Source organism: Thunnus maccoyii, chromosome 23 (genome assembly GCF_910596095.1).
Source record: "Thunnus maccoyii chromosome 23, fThuMac1.1, whole genome shotgun sequence".
Taxonomy (NCBI): Eukaryota; Metazoa; Chordata; class Actinopteri; order Scombriformes; family Scombridae; genus Thunnus; species Thunnus maccoyii.
In genome coordinates, this window is record NC_056555.1 from 7,937,501 (window position 1) to 7,957,004 (window position 19,504).

At 40.0% G+C, this 19,504-nt stretch overlaps 2 protein-coding genes and 1 long non-coding RNA gene across 9 annotated transcripts in view; 1 reads left to right on the top strand and 2 right to left on the bottom strand.

Annotated features, from left to right (window-relative positions):
• The window catches only part of LOC121890459 (lymphoid-restricted membrane protein), a 40,766-nt gene extending 32,160 nt beyond the window's left edge, over positions 1-8,606 (bottom strand). The window contains exons 1-3 of one of the 6 annotated variants that reach the window (XM_042402735.1): positions 8,329-8,606; positions 1,705-2,450; positions 538-648 (exon numbers count right to left, since the gene is read on the bottom strand). In XM_042402735.1, coding sequence (XP_042258669.1) covers positions 538-648; positions 1,705-2,395 — 802 coding nt within the window. In that variant the 5' untranslated portion in view covers positions 2,396-2,450; positions 8,329-8,606. The other 5 variants (XM_042402733.1, XM_042402737.1, XM_042402738.1 and 2 more) reach the window with 5 other exon arrangements.
• On the top strand, positions 4,402-14,777 carry bcat1 (branched chain amino-acid transaminase 1, cytosolic). Of its 2 annotated transcripts, XM_042402746.1 has the most exons (11): positions 4,402-4,686; positions 5,490-5,537; positions 7,995-8,189; positions 8,332-8,442; positions 8,661-8,780; positions 8,867-9,027; positions 9,447-9,589; positions 9,794-9,879; positions 10,053-10,193; positions 11,512-11,586; positions 14,697-14,777. In XM_042402746.1, exons 1-11 carry the CDS (start codon positions 4,648-4,650, stop codon positions 14,733-14,735), a joined length of 1,158 nt encoding a protein of 385 aa, XP_042258680.1. In that variant the 5' UTR covers positions 4,402-4,647; the 3' UTR covers positions 14,736-14,777. The 2 variants fall into 2 exon arrangements, with proteins under 2 accessions (XP_042258680.1, XP_042258679.1); XM_042402745.1 differs by lacking the exons at positions 4,402-4,686; positions 5,490-5,537 and adding an exon at positions 5,559-6,152 and having other exon boundaries at positions 7,483-8,189.
• Positions 9,991-18,975, bottom strand: LOC121890467. Its single transcript, XR_006093804.1, has 3 exons — positions 17,123-18,975; positions 14,670-15,093; positions 9,991-10,164 (listed from the first exon to the last, which is right to left on the bottom strand). It is a non-coding gene; the product is annotated as an uncharacterized LOC121890467 (long non-coding RNA).
• Between the last annotated feature and the right edge of the window lie 529 nt (positions 18,976-19,504).

Genomic DNA, 19,504 nt, shown 5'->3' on the forward strand with positions numbered 1-19,504 from the left:
TATTTTACTTTTCAATCTCAATAACATCTATGAAAAAGGGACCATTTTTGGAGCTATATTTACATAAACATAGATCCAAAGAGGACAGAGGTAGAAAGATAGAAATAAAAAAAAACTAGACCTATCACCTAAAGTGCAATCAACAAAAGAGACTATGAGCTAGGATGCATTCAGATCCAGAGGTGAAGGGAAAGGAACAAAAGTGGTCATTTTCATAAAAAATCCTCAAAATCCTTCTAACTGCTTCAAAGATTCCACATCTCTGGTGCACAAGATGGTTCCCTCCTTGTAAGCATGAAAAAAAGCTGAGAAAACACAGAAGTCTCTGCACAGATGACAAAACTTGAGAGATACTAAGAGAAATGGAAGACAGGCACAAGAGGAAGACAGACAACACTCTTCTACACAGGAACACACACGAACACAGCATGCTCAATGACAAGTTATAATTCATCATCAGGCGTCTCCGTTCAACTGACATTAGTGACTCTGTGTGTGTGTGTGTGTGTGTGTGTGTGTGTGTGTGTGTGTGTGTACCTCGGCGCTGGGTGTCACAGGCATGGAAAATTGTATCGAGCAGATTCTCCTCACAGATCAGACTGATTTCTGCCATATTCTCCTTCCTATTTTCAGAGGCCAGTGAGTTTCCTGATCATGAACACAAGGCCACAGCAAACACAGTGTGTATTGAGTTGTGTAGAAAAAAAAAGAAAGAAAGAAAAAAGCACATGACACATTTTCCTTCAGGTACTGTACAGTAACAACCGTGACGGAATGATTGGAAAACACACTTATCACTATGAAGTGATGAAAGGACGTTTAGTTAAGTACCACCAATTACTTTTATTTATAATTGATTAATCTAATTATTATTTTTGATTATTTGATCAATTATTTCACCCATAAAATCTCAAAAATAATAAAAGTGATTGCAACAGCCAGTAACAGTATTCAATGTACAATGATCTGAAATCAGAAAAAAAAAAAGTTTGGCAATCAGGAAGTTAAAATCAGCAAATATTTATTAGTTTAGCTTGATATGTGCCAAAATACTGTCAAAAATATTGTCAAGACTAGAGTCCATGGCTGCATTAACCTGTTGAAGAATCCTGGGCCAAAAATGAGCTGCTGGGCCTCATGTTTAGCCTCATTCTTCACTCTCTCTAGTAGTTTTTCTATGCTGCAATAATACCTGACCCCTGGTTTAACATGTGGTAATTTGGTTTAACACAAATCAAATTAGGAATATGGAACATGTAAGCACAAAACATATAATATACTGTTATAATGATAAACTTATAATAATGATATAATGAAGGTTGTGAAACTATATTTTGACACAAGACAGACTTCTATTTAGCTGTTGCGATCAGATTCCCACTTTTGAAAATCAATCTTGGGCTAAAAAACAGTTTGAAGAAAAAAAGATAAAAGACACTCCAAGACGCAGAACTTCTAGTCTACAACCAGTCTAACTTTTCAACTGCGTCTCACAGTCTTCATCAGCTGATGGAGTTTGCCTCTTGAGACGCCATGGAAATGGAAAAAGCTAGTTAGTAGACCTTGAGTTAAGCTTTTTTTCTTAAAAAAAAAAAAAAAAAAAAAAGAACTTCCATGCTCAATCCATTTTATGTTGGTCGTAAGAACCCATCTACGTAAACCTGCACATCCCAGCTGACCAGCAGCCATTCCTCATTACCTTACCTCCATCTCCCAAAGACAGTCTTTTGACAACCAGAGCAGGGTAGGGCAGCTCATACTCTGTCAAATTCCCTGTTTCTGCAGAGCAGAAGTTGAGGTTATAGGAGAGGGTGCTGTTACTCGGGGTAAAAGTACGAGAGAGCGGTGGGCTCCTGCTTGGCCTCTCGCTCTCAGGCTGCACCGAATGGGGTCCTCTTGTGAATGTAAAGTAAGGGGAGTCTTTGGACTGGCCTGTGGGCGTCGAACAGTATCTCTGCCATGTCTTAACCTGTCTTAAATCACTTCCATCAGCAACTCTCCTCTCTCCCAGAGTACTAGTGATGGTGTATGTAATGTTAGTTGGTGTGGATGGGTTGCATGCTGGGGTGGATGGGGTGGAGAGCGGGACAGAGGGACCAAAGCTGCTCCTCTGGGAAGCTGCAGAGCTCGGCATCCCCATTCCTCTCCCCTTCTCCCTCACCCTCTCCTTCCCACTCTCCCCCTCGTCTCTGTGGAGTGACCCTTTCTTCAGGATGGCTTCCAGGTTGTGTCTGAGGCCACACTGGGGGCTGTCGTAGCTGCTGGAGGAGAGCTTAGGAATCTGGAAAGGTGAATTCGGCTCCCGGTCACCGCGCCACTGAATGGTCTGCAGTTTGCGGCAAATGCTGTCCACGGGGTTGTGGCGACGCGTGGGCTGGGGCGTGTAATAATCCATGCTGCTGATGGCGAGGCTGCAGTGCTGGCGTCCTGGCTCGAGGAGAGGCTGAAGTCTGGGGAAAGATGAGAAGAAGACATTTAGTTTATTGGCAAGGAAAGTTGGTTAAAATCTGGAGAGAAAATCATTAAAAAAAAACCAAACCATGGTTATTCTGCTGGTAGATGACCAACACTGCATAGAGTAACACCACATCTCATAGCACACAGTGTACTGCATAACTGAGACATTCAGTCTGATCAGGACTGCTTGGACTTACTCCTCCAGTGTTAGAAGCAGAAAAGGAACAGGTAGAGCTAAAGTGTGGAAGCAAAAAAAGAGCCATCTGGGACCAATAAGGAGTACCCTGCTATGAAAAAACACCAGCTGTGGCATAACACAGGCCATCTAATGCCAAATAGCTATTATGGTTGCAATTATTTTCAGTATTGTTTCATTTGCCAGTAATTTTCTTAATTAATTTATTGTTTTGCCTATAAAATGTCAAACCATTGCCCACAGTGATCCTCAACCCCAAAATATTCAACGTACAATCATATAACATAGAAAAAAAAAACTGAAAAAATATCCACATTTAAAAAGCTGCTACATGCAAATATTTGGCATTTTTCCTTGAAAAGCAAATCCAACGATTAATCGTTTATCAAGATGACTGCTTGTCAATCAACTACACAAAATCAGCTAATCATTTATAGTCTGTAATTGTTATTAGATTCAGTGGCTACCATTACTGAAAAACTGTTCAAGTGATGGGATCTGGAAAAGGACCACAAACACCTTATCAGGCACTGAATGCTTCATACAGTCCGTTAAGAAGGTTTACTGTATATGTAAAATTAGTCCACAAGGTTTCAGATGTTAAATCTTGGTCCTTAACAGACTATGGAGAAATAAAAGCAAATTATGTCCAAATTCAAAGCGTCGCCTGCTTAGCCTCCAGGTGTGCTAATTAGCTAATTAATTCTGAAAGTTAACGTCAACTCATTTATTGCTGTGACTGCCTGTAACCTGTAACACCGTTTGAACTTGGATATCACAATTAATTTAATCACAGTAAACATGTAGAATGACATTCAGCTACTCTTAATTAAAAAGTAAGGCAAATAAATTCAAAGGTTTAGATAAAAGATGTACGGCCACCAAAGCCACACTACAGGCACATTTTTTTCACCTATTTTTTTTTCGTCCGCAACTCAAGCAGTAATATGTCCATGCAAAAAAATCAGACATGCACCTGACCAAGTCTAAAAAACCCTCCTTTTCTGATACTCTCTCAGCCCTGATTTAATGATTGTTGAATGATGTTTATGGGATAGATACTGTCGTTACCTTGTACAGCTTGGATGAGTATATAGTCCGCAACGAAATGTTTGACAAACTGTCCAGGGGCACGCGCTGAGAGCACGCGCAGCAGGTAGTTTGAAGCAAAGCGCTCGAGACAGAAAGAGTTAAAACCACTGTGGGTGTTCAGACTCTAACAACGAGCCCGCACCCCCACCCTGTGGCCTGCAGAGGACACAACACCCGATATAACAGGCTGGACGACTTCAAATCTATGATGCTGCTGAGTTTTAAAAGTTTAGTAAAGTAAAGGAGAAAAAAAGGTTAAAAAATATATTGTTACGTCAGTTTCTCCATAGTCCGTCACCCTTTTAGTGTCGCAACTTTAACCAACCACACTCACAGAGACAACGCCCATGTAAATACTTCAGTGATAATTGATAACAATTCTTTTATAAAAGTACAACAAACTATAATAAAAAAAAAAAAACTATACAGGGGTAGTGATGACGTCCTTTATAGGCTAGCGGTGGTTCTCAAACTTTTTCACGTCAAGGACCCCTAAACTGACACAAATTAGACAAATTAGACCCCCATTTGATAAGATTTTTTCCCAGGGTCTCCCATCTGATAAGATTTTTGCTTTTAGATGTTTTATTACAGAAAGTGTATGAAACCCATGACCAAAAAAGTCATACATTATGTCATTGTGTTACTTATGATTGGAATTGTAGTGAAAATAAATGATTCTCCTTTTTTTCTGGGGACCCCCTGGAACTCCCTCAAGGACCCGTGGGGGTCCCTAGACCGCACTTTGAGAGCCACTGCTTTATAGCACCGTAGTGTCACCGTGTCCACTTGCATGTTTGTCTGGTGCCATTGCAACACAATGGGACTGGTTTCAACCTGAGCAATTAGTAAGCGGTTTAGCTGAAGGAACCTGAAGGTGCACGGCGGCTTTGATTTTCATCATGGCGACCTTTCAGTCAGACGTCTCTCCTGCTCTGAAGGTAATGTGTGTCTTATTCTACAACAAGACTGTTGTGGGTATAAATATTGGTGACGCAGGTTGTGCTTTAATCTGCTAGGCACAGTAGATGAGATGAACATGTAGGAATTTATATATTAAAACAGCCAAATTATGTTTTTGGTCACAGAGGTCCTATATGGACAATGTGTGACTCTTGTGCTATATGTTTTGCCATTTATGGCTTGTAAGGACCACTGATGTACAGTAACTGAGTCAAAAGGCCTATTTCTGTTCACATCTACATTTAAAAAGATGCTTAAATTTGATAAAATATACTTCAATAAAGTATACAATGCAGTGTGGCTTCCATTGTACATAGTGATGGTGATTTTATATCAAAGCGCTATTATGATACAATAATTAATCCAAAATATTTTATACATATAGAACCCTGAGCCAATTTGGGTTTGGAAGTTTATATGAATGTTTTGCCTCAGAAAAACGCCAAAAAGTAGAGTAGCAAAGACACTCCATAGGGCCTCTACTGCAATTTTATGGTTTCTTTTATTTGTTTTGTTTGTTTGTTTCTTTTTAAATAGGAATAAATTTGCAGTATGCACCTCAAGGATAATTGTTAAGCGTGAAAAAGAAAACTAGAGTTTATTTCCCACCCTGGCAATAGCAAGAAATTAATAGAAATAAATCCTCATTCTAAATGCAATGCAACATGTTATTAGTAAATATTTGTAAATTTTTTTTTTTTTTTTTTTGCATAATGAAGTGACAATGCACATTTGAAATCTACTGTTATTATTACTGTAACATTGTCCAAATTGTCTTCAGGGAAGCAGCGCCAACCCAATGGCTGACAACAGCATTCCAAGCTTCAAGGTACTGAAACAAGTTATTCTAATGAGTTGTGGTTATTGATCTGTAGAATGGATGGGATGCAAAGCCTCAGTAGTCCAGGCCCACTGTCTAAATGCCATTCTTCCTTTGATGATTTAACAGCACCTACCCTCAGTAGCTGCTCCAGCTGCAGCATCTTGATGATTCCTTGGCTTCCTGACACTTAAAAATCCCCCCTATTGCTCCAGATAGAAGATATTCCAGCCCTGTTTCTTGTCCTCATGTTGCCAAGAGCAGAACCGAAAGCCCCTGAGAGCCACAGTCATTCACCAGTGTTGTTATTGTAACAACAAACACATGGAAGACATATCCAACAGAAATCCCAGCGCTTGATTAAATCCACTTGACCTCACCAAGCCTTTTCTAAGACTTTTGATTTAGCTCTCATCTTCCCTTCAACCGGAATAATTTCCATGTCGTTGCCATTTTCGTGGTTTTTAGGGGCGAAGGATGGACACCACCAGTGTCCGCTCCTGTGCTCGACCTCCTCTTCCTCCTGGCTGCTCAGCAGAATCCACTTTCCCAGCTCACGCTAAGTAGCTGGAGCTTTGCTTGTTTTCTGACCCTGAACACCTGAGCAGTAGACAGCAGGCTCAGGTAGAGATTAGGGTGGATATGTGCAGACACACTCACTGACACAGACACACACACACAAAGGTGAGAGCTGGCTTTGGTTTGAAGAGATGTGTGCTAACTTTTGCTTCCATTGAAAGAAATGAAAATTTGAAGTGAGTCAATGAAGTCTGGTTTGTCCCGTTAGATTCTTTGATATATGTGATGGACTTTATCAATCAACTCACTAAAGATCACGGTAAAGCCTGTCATCTGAGACAGACTTGGCAAATATTTGAAAGGCCCTTGTCTTGCTGTGTGAGTGCTTGCTACAAAAGCCCTGTGCTTCTTCTCTCCTCCCTGCACTGCTCTCCTACACACTGGAAGATGGTTGGATACACAGCGCATTCATATTTATAGCCACTTAATCCCAGCCAAACACTGGCTGGACTGTGTGTGTGTGAACTGAGGGATGCAGGTGACAGTGAAGAGGGATTATGGCGCATTCTAAGGACATAGATAGTGCTCTTTCACTATTTAAAGACTGCCAGGCCTACTCTGTTATTTTTTGAAGTGCCAAAAGATGACATAGAAGCAAATATTCCTGGCTCTTTTGCAGAGGAAAATATAGATTAACAGTTGGAGAGCAAACTAACTTCTAAAAAGGAAAATGAATGACCATTAAAAAACTACCTGCAAGAAAAAAAATAAAACACTGTAGGAAAAAACACAGTAATTTAAACACATGCATACAGTGTTGTGCTGTGGCTGCACACCATTTTGTAATCCAGGATTATGGTGCAAGCAACCTTCTGCACCAGGAGGGAGGAGATAAAGATAATCCCAGCCAATTGGAACAGATCATTTACTGAATGGCAGGGCCAGAAAGTGTCTCTTTAAAAGAAGGAGCACATTATTCAGTCTTGCAGAACAGCAGGAAAGGACAGCAATGACTTTTTTCTCGCAGTTTGAAGAAGAAGAATATGACTCTTATTTCTCCACCTATGGGCACATAACCCTGACTTTTGACCATTAAATGGGCTAGATGAGAAAAAGAGCTTCCTGCAGATATAGATAAATATCATACTGTTGTTGACTATGATTCATTCCTATATGTCCACAGTGTCATAGATGCTGCAGTGTCACTGTCTTGGTGTCTTATAGCAATCCTTGAATTAACCTGTCACACTGACAATGTTGTAGTAACCCCTGCTGGGCAAACACGTATATAGATAGTTAAACATTTGGAATAGTTAGTAGCATGAAGACAGTGTCATTTGAGATATTAATATGAAAAAAAAAATCTTCAATTAGTTTAAAAAAAAAAAAAAAGTGTACATTTTCAATTTTGAGTGATGTTTCTATGTCTTAACAGAATGGAGAACTCAGGATTCAACCTAAAAATGACACCTTTTCCTTCAAAATTATGAGGCAGGTTTAAGTTATTGCTAGTTTTGTTTAACACATTTGTTCAACTTTGACAGACACTGTCAAGTTTGAATTTATATATAATATAATGTGTTTTTTCTCTGACAAGTAGATACAATCATATATCAGTAATGTTATACACATTAAAAAGTGAGGACTGCAAATTAAGCCACAGCATGTAGACAATATGCCTGACATGGTGCAATAGAGGTTTTATGAAACAATATAAGAGAAAAAACAAGAGTAAATTGAGGAATGTTGAGGAGGAAGATAACACGAGACCTCTGGAAGCTAATAAGGGGCACTTTTTCTTTCTTTTACAAGTAATTAGTTGGTGAAATATGAGCATAATAATCCCTAAATTAAAAAATGATACAGGCTTCATTATTGCATAAAACACTCAGACTCAGTCTGAATTGTCACTATTTCCTCTGCTGTTGTCTTCTGTGTTTACACCAGGCAAGTGACCTGGTGATCCAGCTGTCCTCCACTCTAAAGGCCAAATCGGAGGTGTTTGCCTTCGGGACAGTCTTCACTGACCACATGCTGACCATAGAGTGGAGTGCAACTGAGGGTTGGCAGGCTCCATTCATCAAGCCATTTGGGAACTTGTCACTTAATCCGGCCTGTTCGTCACTACACTATGGCATACAGGTACAATGAAGGATTCAAACTTTAGCCTTACTTTTTATACCTTTCCTTTGCTAAAATGTATTTAGTTTTTTACTATGTGATTCAAAAATAGCGCTTCATATGACTCCTCAAAGATATAACCTTCTTCTTCTCTTCTCACCAGCTGTTTGAAGGGTTGAAGGCGTACCGCGGGGATGACAACAGACTGCGTCTCTTCAGACCGATGCTCAACATGAACCGCATGGCCAACTCTGCCAAGAGAGCTTGTCTACCTGTAAGATGGATGTGAAGAAAGAGGTTTGACAGAAGAATGAATGAATGGATGGATTGATGAAAGGATAGGTGACAGTGATGAAGGAAATACTGTTTTTGCCATCAAACTGCAACTTAAGCCACAATTTCAACTCTCTCCTCTGATATTTCATCTAAGTGCCTCCCATCATTCTTTTCTTGTCTTCTCCCATGCTTTCTCTCCCTCTCTCCCTCCTCCAGGCCTTTGATCAGTCAGAGTTTCTGGAGTGCATCAGGAGACTTGTAGAGATTGACCAGGACTGGGTTCCTCAGTCAGACTCAGCCAGCGTGTACATCAGACCAACATTTATCAGCACTGAGGTAAGGTGGATCTATAGTGGTTCTGCTCTGCTTTTTGGTCATGGAACTGCAATTGAATTTGTGCGTCTTTGTGTGTCCCATTGTAGCCATCTCTGGGTGTAAAGAAGCCTGCTCGTGCCTTGCTGTATGTGATCTTGTGTCAAGTGGGCGCTTACTTCAACACCGATGCAAAGGGCCTCTCCTTGTGGGCCAACCCAAAGTACACGCGGGCCTGGAAAGGAGGAACTGGAGACTGCAAGATGGGAGGGTGGGTAGGCACATAATGTATGCATGTTTTAGTTTTTATTCACTGATAATGCAGTCAACTCCAATATGATCATCTAGCTGGTGAGAACAAGTGCAGAAAAATCTTTAGGACTACACTCGTCAAATTTTGGTTTGATTCATTATTGAAGATAAATTACAGTTTGTTCTAGTTTAGTATCTAGTATCTGGAATCTAATCCAATAATTCTCAGTTAGGATTCTTTAAAGAAAAGCCTTCATATCCTGTCAAAGTCTCTGCTGGAAACTGTCACTTAAAAAAATAAAGTGCATCCTGCTTTTTTGGGACAGGAGATAAAACAATGTCTCTCACTTCACTGTACAGTATTTACAGTTGCATGCAGTGTTGTAGACAGTAAAGTAGCTAAAGTCATATTTCAATTGTTGCTTTGAATTGCTGCAGGAACTACGGATGCTCTCTGTTTGCCCAGTATGAAGCAGTGGATTATGGGTGTCAGCAGGTGCTGTGGCTGTATGGAGAGGATCACCAGAACACTGAGGCAGGAACCATGAACATCTTCCTGTACTGGATCAATGAGGATGGAGGTTAGTCACACTTGGCTGACCACAGGCTGTGATGTAGGGTATTGTAAAGTGATTTTTTTGTTTTTAATAAGTAGGATGCTTTGGATATTAAACAAATGTGACCTCTACTGGCAGGACATCTTCATTACAACTTCAGGGCACACAGCATCTTTTTTCTATTTGCCTCAAAAACTTTTGATTTGAATTTTTGTTCCTGTTTTTTAGAGGAGGAGCTTGCAACACCACCTCTTGATGGCATCATCCTCCCAGGTGTTACCCGGAGGAGCATCCTGGAACTAACCAGGAAATGGGTGAGAAAGACAAACACACCACTTTCTGAGCAGTCATTTTCTTTGCCTCTGATGTCCAAATCTAAAACTCTTATTATGTTTCCCGTCATATATTAATGCAAATGACATAAACATTAAAGGTCAACATGCAAGGATACATTTCCTCTGATCCGTCTGCCCTCTTCTTCTCCCAGGGTGAATTCAAGGTGACGGAGCGTTACCTGACCATGAGCCAGCTGTGCTGCGCTCTGAAGCAGCAGCGGGTCAAAGAGATGTTTGGCTCCGGCACTGCCTGCATGGTCTGCCCTATTGGACACATTGTGTATCAGGGAGAGGTAAGACAGAGGAGCATACAAACATATTCTGTATGTATCACTGATATTCACTAATATAAATCAAAGTCAGTTACATTTAATTATATATTAATTTATATGAAAATAACCAACAACTATTTTGGGCTTTCAAGAATGGCATACTTTTGTTGAGCTAACAAGTGCTCCTCAAATTTAGAGAAACAATAAAAACTGACTCATGGTTGCAGGCATTTCCTCTCTATAATTCCAGCTGACTTATCTTAAACCTCCTTAAGATGCTGTGACTCAACAAATACAGTAATTGGTGAAAATATCTGTCCTCAAACTCTTTTTTGTACCCTGAAAATGATCACAGCCAATAATAATAATAATAATATACATTTATACTTGAAGACATCTTATCTCTCCCTTTTCTTGTAATAACTTGAGTGGAGAATCCCTTTTTTTACACCATAAAAAAGTTAAATGAAGTTATTATAACCAAGGCTCAGGAACAAGACCATGCCTCGCTCTCTCTCACTAATTCAATCACCTGTGCGTGTCTAACCCCTTTCTCTCTCGTTACTCTCGGTTTACAACACCCTCCCCCCAAAACCTCGTTCTTTTCCTCTCTCCCCTTTCAGTGGGTGGCATGGTGGCTCAGTGGTTAGCACTGTTGCCTCACAGAAAGAAGGTCCTGTGTTCAAATTCTGGCTGTCCCAGGTTCTTTCTGTGAAACCACAGGGGGATGATGAAGTAGAAAGCTCACCCAGATGCGCCCCCACCCTGAGTCTCAACCCCAGGGTTCCTAGATGCTCCAGCCACATCATGACTCCATTCAGCGTCCATTCATTCCCATGCAATTGACCCCCTTTATCCCTCCCCTTGACGCCAATCATACTATAGTACAAGACCTCAACCTATCTCCGGCTCCTGTTCATCTCCCAGCAATCAACCCCCTTCATCCCACCGTTCATGACCCTGATCCAATTTTTCCTGAATCTTGTCACCAATCCAAATAAACAAGTTTTTATATTGTACAAATGGTGTGGTCTTTGTTCATGAACTTAATATATGAGTAGTAAATTTTAATTACTTTACAGTAAGCACTTACATGTAAAATAGTTTTAAACTTTTATATGGTTAGTGCCTTGATGAATGTGGCTCATGGTCTCTTGTGACCACATGGACTGTTTTTATCTTTAGCAGGATGTCAGAACCCTGTGGCTTCCTATTTTAATATCATTATATGTTTATTTAATATTCACCATGTTCTCATCTTTTTTTTTTAATGTAACAAGTAGATTCACAGAGCTGATTGTGTTAATAAAATTGTATGTGTTTTTGTGTGTTTTTCTAGAACTTGCACATACCCTGTCAGGAAGAAAATTCACAGCTGGCTTCACGGATAGCAAAGGAACTCACAGATATACAGGTTGATGGATGCACACACACACACACACACACACACACACACACACACACACACACACACACACACACACACACCACAGATGTTTCCCTTCGCTCAGTAACAGCTGGTTGAACGTCTGTGTTCTTTACACTCCTGTCACCCTGAGGATTGTGTTTTCATGTAGTAATGGGTAGCTTTGAATAAAGCCTTAAATGATGTGATTGTAGATTTTGGAAGGAGAGCATCCTAAAACATAAAAGCCTGGAACATTGGAAACTAAGTCTTATTAGGTCTCCCAATCTGAAATATACGGATATCATAAAGAGAAATAGATACAAATGCTCTCACTGACTCACTTCCCTGGAAATATGGTTGATCAAATGCAAGGCCTAACAAAAACAAATATTCCCTCCAAATATGAACTTATCTTGCATCTCCATAATTGCACTGCAGGAATGTTATCTCACTGGTTATTATGTAACGCAGTAAGATAAAATTACTGTTTTTTGAACAAACCCTATCGGCCCTTATTCATTGCACACCCGCTACATGTATTATCTTGCCTGTAAGTACATTATAAGTGAAATATCTTTTTAGGTAATGAGCAATGATTTGCTAATATTGCACATTGCCTACAAACATGCGACATCTACTGTTGACACAGAACTGCAGGTTTAAACAGATCCATAATGTTCTTCGCTGGAGGCTTGATTGGTGTTAATGAGTGTGTTATGTATCGCTGACTGTGTTACTGTGTTGTGTAATGAGTCTATTCGTAGTATGGGTATGGAATAAGAATGGAATGTGATCCAGCTCGTACATTTTGGCAAAAGCCTTCACCAGAGTGTAAAGATAAGATATGACATGACACAAATGAAATAAGAAGGTGTGTGGCTACAGAAATCACACAGGAGGTCAATGAAAAAGCATTACAAGAACCTACCTAATGTACTGTAGATTGACTGTCACCATAGTGGAATATGACAATGTAACAGACTGACGTGATGTTATACTCACTAGACAACAGAAACCAAATTTCTAATCTAACCACATACTCAATACCTTGCTGTATTTTTCTTTATGTCACCATCTAATCATCATCTAAAACTAAAGGGTACCTTTTAGGATACCTTGCAGATTCCTGTTGACCAGAGGTTCATTTCATGAACGAATGAATGTGTAACTCCAAACTGATGTGACAGTACTGATCAAATCAGTAACTTTATTTAGCCATGCTAACATCGAGGCTCTATGGATGTCTATGTGAAGGTCGGTCTGTTGGTCTACCACTTGGATCCAGACTGACATACCTCAACTATTGGATCGATTGCCATGAAATTTGGTACACACACGTTCAAGTTCCCCATATAATGAATTCTAATGACTTGGGTGATCACTTCACTTCCAAATACCTGCAAAACTAATGACATTCCCTCCAGCCTCAGATGTTTAGTGCTAATTTAAAAAAAAAACTCTCACAGCCACTAGCGTCACTGTGGACTCTCTATGTAGCGCTGATGCACTTCAGCTCCCCTCACTGGTGACCAAAAGCACTATTGTCTGCTCAGCTGTGATATACAATGTATCACTTCCTCGGTTAAAAGCTTACTGATTGCAGAGTTTTTAGGCCTTTTAAGTGAACAGAAGAAAGTCAAGAGGCAACGCCTTAACATGAAGCAATACGAATGGTGATTGTTAGGCTTAAAAACAATGAATTAAGTACATACAGTCAGTGACTACAAATCTTTGAGCTAAACTGAGCAACATTATACTGTATATGATGCCACCTCTAGGTGACCTCTGTGCTCGATCTTACCGGTATGTTCCTGTGGTTTACCAGTGTCTCACAAATACTCCTGTTTAGAGCAGAATCAGAGGTCGCTGCATCCTGGCTTGATTGTTTAAGAGTCTTGGATTTGCATTGAAAACTTTGAGAGCTACAGGCTTTCTTTGAAACCATATGAGCAGATAGTGGCCTCTGGGTCTCCTAAACGTCCTTTAAACACTGATTAGTTGATGTGGCTTATCTCTCCAATTGAAATCTTTTCTTTTGCTTTGTCTTTCTCTTTCTCTCTTTACTTGTCTTGTGCTGCATCTGTGTTTGTTTTTTGTCATTCTGGTCAGTGACGGGCAGGAGATTAGCATATCTGCTCTCTCCATCATCCAGGCCTTGTGTGCATATGTGATGTGTGTACCGTTTGTGCATGTTATGAATGTGTTGACCACTTCATCCCGTACGATAACATCTTCCTTCGTCGACAGTGCTTCAGAGAGACAGCGGAAGACAGAGACAGTTGCCGGCCTAATGGTTGAGCGCGGAGAGTTGGAGATAGGGGCAAGACAAACTCCTGAATTCTCTCTCTCATTAAGCTCGCTGTAATTGCACAAACCCAATTATTGCCTCAGCCGTTTGTGATCTTCAAAGCCAAGATGCTGCAAATGAAGCCTCGAACAAGTGGGAGAGGAGGAGGAGGAAGAAGATTTGGTGGAGGGGGGGAAGGAATGGGCGGCTGCGAAGCTTAATGAACAATAAAATCGACAAAACGCTGGAAAACGCTGCACTCCTTCCGCAGTGCAGTTAAATCTGTTGACATTTCATTTGGAGGGAAGCAGTACAGTGTTATCCCCCCCACACACACTCGTCCTCCCGCCCCTCTTGAAGACAACATTGTGCAACAAACAAACGAGTGGTCTGAGGCAGCAGATGAAAGATGGGTTTACTAAGTCGCCCTGCTGTTCCTCTTTCAAGTTAATTAGAAATCACATTCTTTTGTTTCCCCTTCGCAGGCGTTTATTTACTTCCTCACTTCGACCATTAGAACAAATTTGCAACATGAGACACAAATAATTGGATTTGTCTCCGCGGCTGTCATGGATTGGGGAACATTTTGTTTTGATTTTTATTATAGTCCCTTTTCTCTGTTGTGTTGTGTTCTGTTGGGGGCTGAGTTTGCAGATTTGCTTACGGATATTTGATTTCATTTTTGTGATTTGAGTTCTGCTCGCAATTAAGCGGTGGCGGGCGAGAGAAGTTTAGTGCTAAGTGACATGAGATTTCTTTTTTTACTACTTGGGACACAGAGGATCAGAGATTCGCTTGTAACCTTTTGATGACCTTTGTTCTCTTACAGTACGGCCGTACATCCAGCGACTGGACTTTCCTGGTGTAGCAGACATGAAGAAGCCTGGAAAACATACACACACAATGATAAGTGTTTACAGAGAGACATACCATAATGTAATAACAAAGACCTATGCAAACATGTATGTGCAATATTTTTAGTCTAACTGCAATATGCTGTAGAGCCAAAGTTGAAGCCAAAATGGCTCTGCGGCAAGTGTGTTGTAGCACTTTACCTCCTTTTAAACTTAAATTAAAGGCAAATACACAACTGTCCAAAATAATTAACAAAAGTAGGCTAATGTCTAATGCAATAATGCATAATAACTTACAGTGTTCCTGCCACCATGACTTGTTCTGCTACTTCTCATCTCCTTTTCTAACCAACATCCAGGATTCAGCTGTGGCTTTGATAAAGCATGAAAAAAGAAAAAAATATGTCAGATAGCACAGTTGCAAAGGATTTCATATCACTTGTGTAAGAGTTACGAAGCAGCTATAGGGGGACTTTAACTCATGTGTAGTATGGCATGAAAACATGAATTTAAAATCATGTGGTCTGAAAGTTTTACAGTAAACTACAGTTAAGTAAAGAGCTATAAATCCAGATTTACTGAGTGTTTTGGGAGTGAAATTTCAATTTTCAGTTTGTACTATGATATATCATATCATATATGATAGTCTTTTCAGCTTCACTTAAACCTGTGTTTCAGAGTTCATGCTAATGTCTCAAAAAGTTTGAAGGTTGTGTTATAAACAGAATATTCTTTTAAAACTCTATAGCCAGGGAATTGTAAGGTAAGAACATCAAACAAATGTGGTGGAAATCCATAGGTAATACACTGTATATTACCATACTTAAAGTACAGTTGTTCCATTACTGCAGTATCTCACGGGGCTTGTTATTAGGTCAGTAGTGCTGGACAAATAAAATTCAATAGTCTGTGAAATGGCCCAAAGCTTGTGGGGGTTTTGTCAGTGTTCTGTCAGTTTTACAGACCACTTACTTGTCTCTTGCTGTAAATATACTGTAGCACAAGAAATGTTCAGCTGACCATTGCATATTTTTACTATATTTAAAAGGCTGACCCAAGTACCTCCTTATACAGTGATACCTTACTGTGATCATTATGTAGTGTCTTATTTCTTGCAGTTAAACCTGGATTCATTTGTTTTTTGTCCACTTGGGGCAGTGTAACAAGCTATACAAAACTCTGACATATTATCACCATACAGAGTTGATTTGACAGTCACCTATTTACACACCCAGCCAGACGGAGCAACAACAGCAGTCATTTAGAGCCTTGACTCTGGCTACCCAGTGATAGTTAGTCCAATATTCACTCTACTTTTAGCTCTGTTTTGGTCTTCACCACCTCCTGAGGGAAATATCTCACTCTTTAGTTGCTAAATGCTCCAATATCACCAGCTAGTTGCTAACTTTGTCTTTTGTTTGGTGATGGACAGTGGATTTATCAGAACTTTTTCACTGATAACAGTTGCATGTTGTGTTAGGCAGGGTCAGTGTTTAGAGTGGTGAGGGTGACCCAAAACTGTAAAGTTGTGGGCCAGAAAACCAAAACAATGAGCTGCAAGACACTAAGGCTTTATAGAGCTGAGGGCAACTGCTGAGTGGGGTGATAATTATCTCAGGGTTCATCACTAGTGACCCCTTTCACATTACACATAGTAATTTGATCCATTGTTAATATAAAAATATTGATTATAGCAGCTTTAAACTACTATATTAAAGATTTAAGTATAATAACACATTTTACCTAACATAGGTATGTGGTTTTACAAAGTAATGGAATGAACAAATGTTACCTCTATGTGTCAGTTTGTTCCAATAAATAAATGTATATAAAATAGTTAGTTGTGTGTTTCATTGTTCATAATATAATATTTTAATAATATTCATAATATTTTAGTTTTCCTTGATATGGTACTTAAGGAGATGCGGAGAAAGTATAGAAAGCATAATATGTGAAGAGAGTGTTCCCTCACACATCCCACTTCTGTATCTTTTATTATATGGAGGATGTTTCAGTCAAAAGAGCTATGTTGTTCCTTATTTTCATTAAAAATATTCATGGCTATCTGGATAAATAAGTCAATAAATAAGAAAATAAATAACTAGATAGCAACTAGTAACTATAATAGCAAGAAGGCTGAAGAGTAAAAAAAAAGGTAAATAGGTTGGCTAACAGAAGCCCATTTCCTCTGCTGTTAAAATTAGGCGGTGGTGTTGATTTCAATTAGATTGACTGATATATTGGGGTTTTTTAAAATTCTTTTTGAAAATATTCAGGTTTAGAAATAATCATTGTTAAATATTGTAAACATCTGGGTAGACGTTTTAAAAAACAATCAACAACATGACCTGACATTATGACACCAGTGTCTGGTTTGTCTTCAGTGTCTTAATTTCCACACCTTGAAGCTCGCATTAGCAGAGGAGGTCCCTAAACCCGTGTCAATGTCAGAGAGTGGTGTTGGGTGATCTGGGGTGTTCCAGCGATGGTGTGGGGAGTAGAAGTAGAGTGGACTCCTGGACTGGATGAGGAAGCCTGGGATCCTCTCAGGAGTCAGAGCCAGGCTCTGCAGAGACGCTTCATCAATCCTTAATGATGCTGTGGAGTGCAAGTGTTCTCCTGCCACCATATACACACACACACACACACGCACGCACACACAGAAACACACACACACATAGAGAACCTGGAACAGAACCAAAGCCATCAGCATAATGGAGTCATAACAGAAAGCCATCAAACCTGAGAGCACTTGGCTGTTTGGCTCTGCACACATGCGTACACACACGCATGCACGCAAAAATGTTCACATGTGTACACACTCTAGTGACATAATTGATGATACACTTTACAGGTTTAAAATGAAAACTCAGGAGATATGTTTTGTCCACTATTAAATTCACACCTTTTTAACTGGGATCTCGTATGTATGTCCGCATCTGTCTGTGCAATGTATTCACATATGTGGGTATGTGTGTTTATATGTGTGTGTGTGTGTGTGTATATGTGTGTGCCCAGTGGCGTGCTGGATGATTTTTGGCTCTTTGTGAAGACAGCTCATTTTGGCGGCAGCTCCTTCCTTGTGTGCAGTGGCACAGCTGGTGTAAAGCCCAGTGAGTGTGCACAAACACACACACACACAGACACACACACACACACACACACATACTTCAAAATGCCAAACACCATCTAGCCGGCTTAATCTAGGCCACTGGTGAAATAACCACAGCATGTATCTCAGTGTCTTATCCTCTAGTGTGGATTCCTTTTCTTGCCTTTCCTTTCTTCACAGTTAAACACTTTGTTCAATAATGATTAGCTATAAATTAGTTTCTCAAGCTACATTCCATTACTCGTCCACAGGGATCATTAAAATTACATCTAATCTAATCTAAATTACATCTGGACAGTTGCAGACACGTTGCGTTTAAAGGCATGGTGCCTTTAGTCAGAAACCACTTCAGGAAAACTAAACATCATATTCAAGCTGTTATTTCATTGATATTTACTTTGAGATGACAAATGTTGATTGGAGAGTCGCTTGTCCACCCAGAGAGCTGACATGCCTCTGAGGTAACAGTTCATAACTACAGTATGTAACAGTGTTTGAGTATGAAGAGATGGAAACACTAGCTAGGTGCTGATTTAACACACTCAGAGTTACATTAAGATCTGCAGCCTGAACAGCTGAGACTCTAAACTTTCTAAGGAAAATGCAAATGTTCTGAGGGTGTAGTTACACTATGATGTTATATTGTACTATATTACATTACCAGTACCATTTAAATGGGTTTTATCAATTCTTCTCTGATACAGTGTCCGCCAAAACTTCACATCGCATTGGGCTGCACAGTTGCATACTCTGGTAAGTCACTGTATGCAGGCCTACAAACATTTTTGCAAATGAATAAACAAAAGCATGAAACTGTTCATAAAATCTGACAATTACATGACAGTTAATATATATAAAACAGTCTTTCCACCATATTCCTGATGGTCCTGCATTATAAAATGAACACAGAAGTGTGAAACTGGCTTCATGTTTACCAGTTTCACATTTCTGTTTTATTTGTGTTGTTTTTTTGTCATCCAGACATTTAACTTGTTTTACACCAGGCACCCTGCTCCAAACATACATCTATCAATTCTATTAACTCTGCTTCATTGGCATTAAGCACAATTAGGTGTTGTATATGTTGCCAATGTATCTCTCTCCTTTTCTCTCGGCTCATAGTTTTTTTCCCTCCAGCTCCTTCATCTCTTTTATACACTTTTTCTCCTTCCATCCCTGCCTCCCTCCGTCCCACCCTCCTTTCCTCTGTCCTTCACAGAAACCAGGGACCCCAGCAGGCCGCTCCCATTCAGCCTGAAGATGCTGATGATGTTTTAATTGTCACTTCTTGTTAAGGCGGCCGTGACATTCACGCAGGGACAGAGGGGAGGCGGTTGGCGTTATCAGAGGAAATGGAGAGAAAGGGAAAAGGGAGAGAGAGAGAAGGATAGAGAGAGAGAGAGAGAGAGAGATGGCACCCATTCAGCTACTAAGAGTGGTATTTGGCTCTAAGCAGTGTGGCTCCTTCTCTCTCTTCCCTCTCTCTCACCCCGCCAGGGCATGATCTGATTTGACAAGCGCAACGCTGTCATCTTGAGTTTGTCCAATTTGAAATTCTAATTAATGAACTCGGCGCCACTTTGTGTTTTTGTCGTTGTTGTTGTTGTTGTGTTCTTCCTCTTCTTCTTCCTCTTCTTAGGCCAGTTTGTCTTCTATTTGTCTTTTCTTTAC